General features: G+C 58.8%; 1 protein-coding gene across 9 annotated transcripts; it reads left to right on the forward strand.

The window, feature by feature from the left end:
- Positions 1-1,370: 1,370 nt before the first annotated feature.
- RUNDC3A (RUN domain containing 3A) lies at positions 1,371-11,417 on the forward strand. 9 transcript variants are annotated; one of them, XM_045374685.3, is made up of 11 exons: positions 1,371-1,725; positions 5,355-5,470; positions 5,822-5,970; positions 6,136-6,221; positions 7,446-7,535; positions 7,640-7,720; positions 7,870-8,035; positions 8,178-8,335; positions 9,096-9,233; positions 9,330-9,436; positions 10,218-11,417. In XM_045374685.3, exons 1-11 carry the CDS (start codon positions 1,619-1,621, stop codon positions 10,235-10,237), a joined length of 1,218 nt encoding a protein of 405 aa, XP_045230620.2. In that variant the 5' UTR covers positions 1,371-1,618; the 3' UTR covers positions 10,238-11,417. The 9 variants fall into 9 exon arrangements, with proteins under 9 accessions (XP_045230620.2, XP_045230617.2, XP_073875930.1 ...); XM_045374682.2 differs by having other exon boundaries at positions 10,827-11,417; XM_074019829.1 differs by having other exon boundaries at positions 5,834-5,970.
- The last annotated feature ends 620 nt before the right edge of the window (positions 11,418-12,037 follow it).

The raw sequence follows: 12,037 nt of genomic DNA on the forward strand, positions 1-12,037 counted from the left end.
AAAAAGGTAGAGGTCCCAGAAGCCAAGAATTGAGGCTGAGGCTGCATAAACGTGAGATCTCATGCTAGGAATCAGGAGCTAGGAGTCAGTCTCCAGGTGTCAAAACCAGGCTCTTTCGTCTCCTCCTCCTCCACTTGTGGTGACAGAGGGTCCCTTCCTGCTGATTATTTTCAGATGTGGGTGCAAATCTGAATCAATGTAGAGACATCAGCAATCCACTGGCAGAGCATCAGGTGAATTGAGCAGGTAGGCAGAGTTGGAGAATAGGTACGAGTGAGTCCTGGGAGGAATGTTCCTAGGGGCATATGGAGGAATTGGGTAGAGGCCCTTTAATAAACACAGAAAGGCTTTATGTGGGAGTTGAGGATTCCAGCAGGTGAAGGGGAACCCCCCCGCTGAAAATCCTGGAACAGGTTGAATAGAGGAACAGGGCAGGTGGGAGCAGGGATGTGAGAGAGGAATAGGAGGCCAAGGGCGGGGGGTAGGGGGGGAAACCAGACTATGCCTGCATTTTCCCCCACCCCCAGGGAGAAACTGCAACCAGTTTTACAGGACACTCCTGGCCTTGCCCGAGATCAATGACCCCATTCAGAGAGGGTTGATGGCACTATGCGGCAATGCCGGCAGCCAAGGGGTTAACCTTAGGCCAGCTGGCTCTGGGGTGGTGCGAGGGGGTGGGCCACCACCCCCTCCGGTTGCCTTGGCACCACTGTAGGCGCCTGCTCTGCCGCTGGGAACTTCCGCAGAGCCCAGGGCCCTTCGCTGCCAGTCTGCTCCCCACTCTCTGTCCCAAGTGGTTCCAGGCGCTGGACCCTTAGGCTTCGTCTGGAGTCCCATCCTCCACCCCAGGAGAGGTTGGCTCGGCCTGGCTGGTGCAGGCGGGTCCAGCCCAGGCACAGACACGCAGATGCAGTCTCTAGGGCTGCTCCTTAGCCTCCTGGGTTAGCAGCCCGGAGCCACCTGCGCTCCCTGCACGCAGCCCCCACCTCGCCGAGAAAGCCGGGGCTGAACGGGTAGGGGGCGGGGAGGGGACGAGGGTCACGGAGGTGAGGACCTCCTTTCCCCCAGCGGCAGGGGGAGATCAGAGACACCACGGAGCACAGGTCAGAAACAAGGGAGTAGAGAGGTCGGAGCCAGAGACTCGAGGCGGGGAGGAGCGAGGAGTCTCGGGCCCAGAGTGTGGGGGTGGAGGGCAGGCCCCCTGCTTCTCCTTCCAATCTCTGCTTCTCCCGGGAACCCCCTCCGCCCTCCCTGGGGCCCCGGCTCTTCCCCTCCCCCCAGACCCTGCACCCTCTGCGGATTGGTCCTCGGCCTGCTGGGGGGCGGGGCCCGAGGGCCCTGACGTCACTGGCCGAGGGGGGCGGGCGGCTGGAGGAGGGGCTGACGGGGCCCGGCTCAGCACCTCGGAGAGCTCCCTCCCCGGCCTTGTTTTGCTCTGGCATCGCTGCCGGGGGAGGGAGCGAGGGGGCCGGGCACCAGGCGCAGAGGCAGGGGAATGGCCATGGAAGGGTTGAGGGGCCGCGGCGGACAGAGGGCCCAGCCGTGATCCAGCGACGGGTTTGGGGCTCCGGGTGGGGTGGGGGGCAGCGGGCGGCGGCAGCAGTGGCCGCACATCTGGATGGAAGCGAGCTTTGTCCAGACCACCATGGCTCTGGGGCTGTCCTCCAAGAAAGCATCCTCTCGCAATGTGGCTGTGGAGCGTAAGAACCTGATCACCGTATGCAGGTGGGCACCGCTGGCGGGCGGGGGCTGGGGTGATCAGAGAGAGGGGTTGGGGTGGACTGCGGAAACCCGGACGGAGCGCTGCCGCGGAGAAAAGGGAGGGGAGCAAAGAGTCGAGAATAATGCGTCCACTGTCCCTCCCAGGCCCAGAACCCAGAGAGGGAGCTGCAGTCTGGTCCCTACCCTTCTAGGCCAAGTGGCCTATGCCGGGGCCTGGGCCTGAGGGGTGAGGGGTGTTTAATTGGTACTGCAGCTTCCTGTGAGAACCAGGAAGTGACATTGTGTGAGGGGGAAGGAGGTGGGGATGGCTGGCTCCCTTGCTGGGAGTGGGGCGGGATGGGCAGAGGGGACCCCATGGGGGGATGAATGCCCTCCAAGCATACCCTCATTGGCACCCATGTCAAACTGACCCTCTGGGGTGGGGTTCTCCAATGCTCAGATTCTGGAGCAGGGATGGGCAGGGTCAACTGGGCATGGGGGCAGAGCCCATGAATCCCTCCAGGGAAGGGAGAGGGGCACCGCCCAAGACATGGGAAGGACCAAGAGCCTGGGTTCCAGGTTATAGGGGAGAAGACCGGGAGGGCACGGCCACTGGTCTCTGAGGGTGAACGGTTGCTGGGTTGGGAAGATTCTCCGCTATTGTGGGGCCCAGGAAGTGATCCTGTCCACTTCAAACCTGCAGTGACTCACCCTCCCTGCCCTGTCCCAAAACCAGGGCATGGCCAGCTGCTCAGCCACTCCCCCTGCAGCCCACACCTGCACTCTCCTCTGGTGCTGGGATCCCCTGTCAGCTGCAACCTCCTCTGGCCTCCATGCCTATCAGGTGTTGCTCCCTCAGGGCAGGGTGCTCCTGGGGACAGGGCTCACTCTTCCCTTGCCAGCCCCACCTGCCTGCCACGTAGGCCTCAGCTCTGCTGAAGCCCACCTGATACCCTGAGGCCCACTAGTGCCCACCTGATGCCCTGGCTCCTGGCTCCCATAGCTCCTTCCAGGTTCCTGGGCACACACCCAACCACACTGCATCTGTCTCCCAGCATCATATCCCTAGTGCCCAGCACAGTGCTGTGCACATCAGACCTCTGCAGAAATGCCTGGAACGTTAAGGAAGAAGAGAGTGTAGCAATGGCCCAGCCCACAGTGCAGGGCACTGCCTCTACCCTCATTCCCCCCAACCCCTACCAGTGTGTTGTAAAACAAAGATTTCTGTCTTTGGGGCCAGATGGTCCGAGGTTCAAGCTCTTACTCCATCAGCTTTAGCTGCGCAACCTTGAGGAGGTCTCTTAACCACTCTGGGCCTTGGGTGCCCCATCATCCTCATTTTAGATGTCACAGTCATACCAAAGAATGATAATGGCATCATCCATGTAGGAGCCTAGCTCAGTGTCTGGCACACAGAAAGAACCCTTTCCTAATGACGTTCTTCCTGGCCCTCTCTGCTCTCTACCTGCTAGGTTCCTCTTTTTTCTCTTGCCTGCCAAGTTAGCTGAGCCTCTTGAGTACGTGGGGGGAATGAGGGAACTCTCCTTGACATAGGCCAGAGAAGAAGAAGTTGAAGGGCTGAAGGTGGCTTAGAACTGGGAGGGAAGGATAGAGTTTTGGGGGGTCAGTGATGTGACAAAGGCTTAGTAACCCCTAGGCCCCTGCTGCCTCATCACTGTCACATGGTTTGCCTCCAGCTCCCAGAACAGCTCCCTTTAGCAGGCCGTGGGCTCCCCTGGGCCCTGGCCTCGCTGTCTCCATGGTAACCTGCAGCAGCCACTGCATCTCCTATCAGAGAGCACACCACGGGGCTCCCGGGGGCAATGACCACCTCTGTGGCACCCCTGAGGACAGATACCAGATGGTTGCCATGCTGAACCCAGTCCAGGCCCCATCATTGTCTGACCCAGATGACCAGGAGAAATCAAGCTGGCAGGAGGGTGGGCATAGTGAAGCTGGGATAATGCCCCAACCACAGGCTTGCTTTCAGCAGGGCCAGCCTTCCCAGCCACAGCCCCGCTCCTTACCATCCCTGCCCAGCAGCCCTAGGCACCTACCATCTCCCAACCCTTCCTGGGCTCTCAACCAAAATGTAATGAGGCAGGTACGATTGTTCCCATTTGCATTTGGCAAGAGGGGACTCAGAGAGGGGCCCAAGGCCACATGAGTGTCACAGGGAAACAGGATTTGAATCCAGCAGGCTGCCTCCCTCTAGTGCAACCCCAAGACTGACCTGGCTCTGATCTCAGGCCAGATCAACTCTAAGTTCAAAAGGAAGGGGGACAACGGCTCAGCTGTGCAATTGGCCTGAGAGCCGCAGAGGTCAGTGCTCCAGGGCTGGAGACTTGTGTAGTAGAGGACAAAGGGCAGTGGAGCAGGGGCTGCTCCAGGCCTAGGTCTTCACGATAGCTGCCAGGAGGCCACAGATGTAGCAGAAAGAGCAGAGTCTTCAGAATCAGAATCAGACATACCTGCTTGACTCCTCATAAGCCATGTAGCTCTGAACAGATCAGTCAACCTCTTGGACCATCAATTTCTTTATCTGTAAAATGGGGATGAGAGTGATAAGAGGGCCTATCTTTCAGGGCTGAGCATGGATAAGGTAGTGCAGACAAAGTACTGTGCTTGGCACATTATAGAGCTTGATAAATATAAGAAGAAAAGGACACTTCCAAGCAGCTCCCATTATCCCTGGACACCCCGCCCTTGCTCTGCCACCCACAACAGGGAAATCATGGGATGTTAGGAACTGTGTCCTCATCCCTGCCCCACTCCACTGCAGGGATGGCAGGGGGAGATTGCAGGGGTAGTGACTGCAGAGGGAGCCTGAGGCGTAGACAGGATTGGAGAGGGGGCACTGCATGGCTTCAGTCCCTCAGCTCCACAGGTCTCCCTTGGTCCCTTCCTCCTAAGAAGCTAGGCCCCCAAGCCCCTTCCAAGGATCTGCTGCCAATGCCCCCTCCTGCCCAGTGTCTGTGTCAGGCCCATACCCCGCACCTCCCCACCCCACCCCCGCCCAGCTCTGCACTGCCTGGTTCTGGGCAGCTGGTGTGTGGGAGGCCAAGCCGGGAAGGAAAGGGGGAAGGGGGTATCTGTGTGCTGGGAGCCCACCTGGCCACCTGCACATGCCCACACTCCATGTGCACAGTGCCAACTCACATGCCCTGGTACAGGTGACCCCATCCCCAAAAGGGACTGAAGGTTGTTCCAGCAATCACAGAAGACAGCTCAGGGTGGGGCACACACCGGCTTCTAACACCTAGTTGACCCAAGCCTCGCACACACAGACCCTGAAGGGTGGTCTGGGGGAACAGGCTCTGGGACCGCCCCCGGCTTGTGGCACCTCATCTTCCTATTTTTTCAGTCCCTCTCACCCCTTGTTCCCGAAGCTTCCTTTCTCTGGGTGTCACCTCTCCTGTCACCCACTTTGTCAATCAGTCTCCCACCTGTCACCCTCCCTCCCCACCTGCCACCCTCTCACTCCACATGACATGGTACCTCTATGGTCACTGTAGTCTTGCCTGTCTCCCCGCTCCCTCTGCCCCCCACCACATCCATGCCCTTCCTGACCTCTTCTCTGCCAGTTGCTCCCTGTCTCAGCCTGTTTCCTCACCTGACACCCCACTGCCCTGTCTCCCCACCTTGCCACCCAGGTTCTCTGTGAAAACGCTGCTGGAGAAGTACACAGCGGAGCCCATCGATGACTCATCAGAGGAGTTTGTCAATTTTGCAGCCATTTTAGAGCAGATCCTCAGCCACCGCTTCAAAGGTGGGCCCAGGGTCCCTCCTCCAGTGGTCCCTCCCCAACTCCCAGCCTTTAGCTCCCAGCCACCTCATTCTGATATACTCCATGGACTCTGAATCCCCTCATTGACCCTGGCTCCCATCCTGGACCATGCGCAGAAGCTTGTGTACAAATCTGGGAAGTGGGAGACGCCTTTGGCCTACAATCCCCATCAGTGGGCAAGCTATATGCTGGGGTGCCCACTGCATACATGCATGTGTATGCACAGATCTTTGTGGGAGGAGGCTGCTTATACTTATGCATGTGAGTGCTTCACTACATGGACCCTCTCTAAACTCCCTGGTCTTGCTGAGTCCGCTCCCTGCCCTGGCTCAGCCTGTGCCCCAGCAGGTCCAGTGAGCTGGTTCAGCTCAGACGGGCAGCGGGGCTTCTGGGACTATATCCGGCTGGCCTGCAGCAAAGTGCCCAACAACTGTGTGAGCAGCATCGAGAATATGGAGAACATCAGCACAGCCCGGGCCAAGGTGAGGGGCCTGGAGCAAGCAACTGCTCTCTGCTCTGGACACAGGGGGCCTGCCTGTTTCTTGGTCCTCACCCCCTGTCCACAGCCCAGGGGAGAAGGGCCCACACCTGATGCTGGACACATGAGTCTCTCTGGGGCAGCAAGTAAAAGTGAACGTGATTTCCAGGGCCGGGCATGGATCCGGGTGGCACTGATGGAGAAGCGCATGTCAGAATACATCACCACGGCTCTGCGCGACACCCGGACCACCAGGTCAGACTTCCCAGGCAACTCAGACCACAGGCCTCAGGGTGCACCTGCATTGCCCAAACACAGCTGATCCTTAAGTTCCTGCAGCATCCTTCAGTTCCTGGACTACAAGTCCCAGCACCAGCATGCACGGCTGATTTCCCTCTTCCAGCCTGGCCTGCAGTCCCAGGACAAACTCTTTTTTTTTTTTTTTTGAGGAGGAGTTTCACTCTTGTTGCCCAGGCTGGAGTGCAATGGTGCGATCCCAGCTCACTGCAACCTCTGCCTCCCGGGTTCAAGCCATTCTCCTGCCTCAGCCTCCTGAGTAGCTGGGATTACAGGCATACGCCACCACGCCCTGCTAATTTTGTATTTTTAGTTACTCCATGTTGGTCAGGCTGGTCTCCAACTCCCAACCTCAGGTGATCCTCCCACCTCGGCCTCCCGAAGTGCTGGGATTACAGGAATGAGCCACCGCACCCGGCCCCAGGACAAAGTTTTACCACTGCCACCATCACTTGCAAGTCAAATCTAATGCCCATTATTCGACATCATTGCCCAGCACACTCCGCCCTGGCACACCTCTGGATGAGCCTCAGCTATGCACCATCTCATGTGTTGGCTTGCTCCATGACCTACAACACAGCCCTTCTGGCTCTCCAAACTACAGCGGCAGTTCTGTACTTGCTATTCACGGACACAGAGTCCTTATGTGGGGAGTTCAACCCCTGCACTGTGGGTTCACAGGGAGGTTGGGTGCCTGAGTCAAGGGGTTACAAGGAGAAGTGTGCCTATGTGGGCAGGTGCATCTGAAACTGTCTGGGTGTGGCAGGGGGCGTGTACCTCCGCATCCCAATTGGCCACAGCCAGCCTGATGTTTTTGCTGAATTCCATTCCTCAGTCTACACATTTCCAGGTTCAAGTCAACACATTTTTTGCGCACCTACTGTATACCAAGCACTAATGATTAAGACTCGCTTCCTGATATGAAGGATCTGGGTAACCCAGTACTTGATGAGGAAGGGGTAGCTCAGAGGGAGGAGTCGGCTCAGGGAGCACTCATTCTAGGTGATGGGGCCACAGGTGCCAGCCCCAGGCTGAGGGGGGAGAGAGGCTCCAGGCCTGCGTGCATATCAGGAAGGAGAATTGGCCTTCCTTCAGGATGGGGTGGCAGTAAGCCAACAACAGCAGCTCTGGGGAGGGGCTCCAGGGACCTGCTGCACTGTCAGGCCCTCTGCCTCCCCACAGACGGTTCTACGACTCTGGAGCCATCATGCTGCGGGACGAAGCCACCATCCTCACCGGAATGCTGATCGGACTGAGCGCCATCGACTTCAGGTGGGGTCTGCCTGAGGGCAGTGGTGGAGGGGGCTGTTTCCCCGACAAATGTCCTACCCCAACCCCTCACACCCACCCCCAACCCTGTGGCTCCTCTGCCTCAGCTTCTGTCTAAAGGGGGAAGTCCTGGACGGGAAGACACCCGTGGTCATCGATTACACGCCCTACTTAAAGTTTACACAGAGGTGAGCGGCTCCATGACTGCGGCGGGGCGGGAGACGGGGGGGTCCTCAGGACATCCTGGGGACATCCTGGTCCCCCTGCCCTCGGCGGCCAGCGCAGACGCGCGTGGGGAGGGGCGGGACCGGCCGTGCCCACTACTCCCTCTCCCAAGCTACGACTACCTGACCGACGAGGAGGAGCGGCACAGCGCCGAGAGCAGCACGAGCGAGGACAACTCGCCCGAGCACCCGTACCTGCCTCTCGTCACCGACGAAGACAGCTGGTACAGCAAATGGCACAAGATGGAGCAGAAGTTCCGCATCGTCTACGCGCAGAAGGTGCGCGACGATAGCGGGTCTGGGGGGCGGGCGGGCCGGCGCGGGGGATTCGGGCATCCTGGGGCGCGGCGGGGCGGGGTGGGGCCGCGGGCCGCGGCCGGGAAGTCTTCCCCGCCGCCCGGGCTGAGCCGGCGCCCCGCAGGGCTACCTGGAGGAGCTGGTGCGTCTGCGCGAGTCGCAGTTGAAGGACCTGGAGGCGGAGAACCGGCGGCTGCAGCTGCAGCTGGAGGAGGCGGCGGCGCAGAACCAGCGCGAGAAGAGGGAGCTGGAAGGCGTGATCCTGGAGCTGCAGGAGCAGCTGTGAGCGCATGGCCTGCCCTAACCCCTGACCCCGGCCGCCCCGACCACATCATCGGGCGAACCCCATCTTCACTTCCATCGACTCTAACATCACCCGACACGAGCACCCAACTCTCCAGCATCAACCCTCTGATCCAGCCAGCCCACCCCGAGATGCCCACAATGATCTTCTAACATTGCCCCCAGCATAAGATCCAGTGACCTCCAACAGCCAGAGCCCCACTTCACCCTCAGTTACCCTTCAGCTAGAGTGGCCATCCAACCTTACTGCAGGGATCCCACGTCACTCACGAGGACCTTGGGTGTTGCTCTTCAACCTTCAACACGATTGCACACTTCCCAGCGTTCATCACTCACCTGCACCACAGGCTCACTGACCGTCATCACCCGCTGTGACCCCCGACCTCACCCCTGCCGATCCCTGTAACACTTCTTCTCTAAGCCTTTCCATCACCCTGATCTTGCGGCAGGATCCCCAAGACGACCTTACCCTTCAGGGATTCCCACACTATTCTCCACTGAAGCCCCCATCACCCCAACTGACCCCTACAACACTGTACCATTCCCTCCAACTCCCAGTCACCCCTCCACCCCAGTACCACCTCCACTTCTTCCCGGGATCTGGCCCACTGACCCCAACACCGTATCCCCATTTTTGCCGCTCAGATTTCATTCCTGACCCCTCCCTCATCCCCTTGCTGAATCTCCTTCCTCACTTCTCCTACTTCCAGCCAGGCCTGACTCCTCCTCCCCCTCCCAGGACAGGTCTGATCCCCAGTGACCACGCCCCTCTGGCCCAGGGTTCCAAGGAGCTCACTACACCCCTGGTCAACCAATGGCCCTCACTGGGAACGCTTAATGGGGCCGAGGGCGCCAGCAACTCCAAGCTCTACCGGAGGTAAGCCCCAGCCGGGTGCGGCTTGGGCCTGCGAGCGGGTCGTCCTGGGGAAGAAGGGCTTCCTCTACCGGTGCACCAGCTCTCGCTCTGCCGCAGACACAGCTTCATGAGCACGGAGCCCCTGTCAGCTGAAGCCAGTCTGAGCTCGGACTCCCAGCGCCTGGGAGAGGGCACACGGGACGAGGAGCCCTGGGGTCCCATTGGTGAGCTCCCCCAACCCCAACACCCAGTACCCCTCCAGGAAGGGCTGAGGCAAGGCCCTGAGGCCTCGAGGCAGGTCCTAGCCCATTGCCTCTTTCATTCTCTCAGCCTTTCTTTTCTTTTTTTCTTTTTTTTTTTTTTTGAGACAGAGTCTCACTCTGTCATCCAGGCTGGAGTGCAGTGGTGCAATCTCAGCTCGTTGTAACCTCCGCCTCCCGGGTTCAAGGGATTCCCTTGCCTCAGCCTCCTGAGTAGCTGCCATTAAAGGCTCCCGCCACCACACGTGGCTAATGTGTGTATTTTTAGAGACGCGCGGCTAATTGGTGCATTTTTAGTAGAGACAGTTTCGCCAGGCTGGTCTTGAACTCCTGACCTCAAGTGATTCACCCGGCTCAGCCTCCCAAAGTGCTGGGATTACAGGCGTGAGCCACTGTGCCCGGCCTCTCTCAGCCTTTTTTGAGGGCTTAGCACAGCAATTGAGAGCTTACTTGGGGTGTCAGAACCCAGCATATGCAGAACCCAACATAAATCCTGGCTGTGCTTCCTCTGACCATGTGAGCTTGGTCAATCACTTTATCTCCATGAGTCCATTCTTTGTAAAATGGGGATGTTGATAATCACCAGTGTTGTCATGTGGTGAGGGCTTAGTGGCTTTTTAGTGTCATGACATCCTCAGGGGGCTCACAAACTCTAGAGGAACTCCTCAGACTAATTTGCTCTTATCTCATGCACACTGTGAACTACTTGCCTGACCATTGTTTTCCCCTTCTCTTTGGCTGCCAGGAAGCTCAGAGCCAAATTAGTGGCTCCCTTCGAGCGAATGCCCAGGACTTCAACGCATGCACTTTGTGTTGACCTCATCCCTGGCTTCACCTTGGTTTTTCCCATCCTAGTTCTCCCTATGCCTGGATAACCCGTCTTTTCTTTTTTATAAGCAACCACACTGTATTGGATGACCCTAGACCTTCTTTGAGACAAGGCAGGCTGTGGCCATGTAGCCCCATCACACTGTTTGTGATTGTCTGTGTGTCTGTCTCCCCCACCAGACTGTGAGCTCCGTGAGGGCAGGGACCGTGTCTTGTCCGTTCTCTGTATCCCCAGTGCTTGGAACAGAGCGAGTGCTCACTGTGTATTTAATAAATGGACAAAGAGAGAGGATGACCCTCAGGGGGAGACAGAGACATCAACTGACGATTACAATACAGTGTCCCCAGCGCCGTGCCTGGCACAGGCAGGTGCTTAACCAAAGTTTAACTGAAAATGGCAAATGCTCTGGAATATATCAAGGTCCCCTGGGGGGTGACTTGAGGGCTGCCCTTTCACTGCCCACCCCTCTACCAACTCCCACACATGCAGACTGGTTGCCCGGCCTCACCCGCCCTCTCTCCCCAGGGAAGGACCCCACGCCCTCCATGCTGGGCCTCTGCGGCTCCCTGGCCTCCATTCCCAGCTGCAAGTCCCTGGCGAGCTTCAAATCCAACGAGTGCCTGGTGAGCGACAGTCCCGAGGGCAGCCCGGCACTGAGCCCCAGCTGAGGAACGGCATGGGCAGTGCTAGCCCCACCTGCCAGGGGCCATGGACACCTGCCACCCTTCTTCAACAAGAGTCCCCCAGTCCAGGCTACCCTTGCAGAGAACGCTGCCCACCAAGCCAGGGTTCTCTCGGGGAAGATCCCCTCTACTCACCTTAGCTTCCTTGCCTGTGGCAGCACGGGCTGCGGAGGAAAGCAGGCTGAGCCAGGAGGCAGGGGTGCCCAAGCCGCAGGGACCCCTGGGGAAGCCTGCTCCATTCTTCTGGTGACCCTGGCACTCCCTCACTCATCTCCCCTTCCCCCTCAGGAGCTGGTGGCCCAGTTTCCACACCCCCACCTCCCAGTCTCTAGCCTGTCCATCTGTCCCTGTGTATGCCCTGGAGTCACTCCTTCCTCAGCCCCCAGGGCAGGAGCTCTGCGGGGGATCAGGCAAATAAAAACCAGAGGACTGAGGGCAGCCTTGTATGTGGGGGGCTGGGGAAGGGCCCCGTCCTGAGGTCTGAAGTAGTCAGTGCCTGGCCCGTGACCAAGGTCAGGCAGCACTAGCATGTGCCCTGTAGGGACAGGCAGGCCAGCACTCAGGGAGTGGGTAGCTTCTGTGTTAAGTGCCCAAAATATTAGGTCTGCCCAGGGCAGGCCCAAGACATGCAAGTGCCCTCCAACCCAACAGCCTTTAAGAATTCGCTCAATCCGGCCGGGCGCGGTGGCTCAAGCCTGTAATCCCAGCACTTTGGGAGGCCGAGACGGGCGGATCACGAGGTCAGGAGATCGAGACCATCCTGGCTAACACGGTGAAACCCCGTCTCTATTAAGAAATACAAAAAACTAGCCGGGTGAGGTGGCGGGCGCCTGTAGTCCCAGCTACTCAGGAGGCTGAGGCAGGAGACTGGCGTAAACCCGGGAGGCGGAGCTTGCAGTGAGCTGAGATCCGGCCACTGCACTCCAGCCTGGGTGACAGAGCGAGACTCCGTCTCAAAAAAAAAAAAAAAAAAAAAAAAAAAGAATTCGCTCAATCCCAGGCTGAGGAGGCAGAGCACGCCGGGGGCAGGATGGAGGCACACCCTGGTGGGGC

This window comes from Macaca fascicularis, chromosome 16, assembly GCF_037993035.2.
Source record: "Macaca fascicularis isolate 582-1 chromosome 16, T2T-MFA8v1.1".
In the NCBI taxonomy this organism is placed as follows: domain Eukaryota; kingdom Metazoa; phylum Chordata; class Mammalia; order Primates; family Cercopithecidae; genus Macaca; species Macaca fascicularis.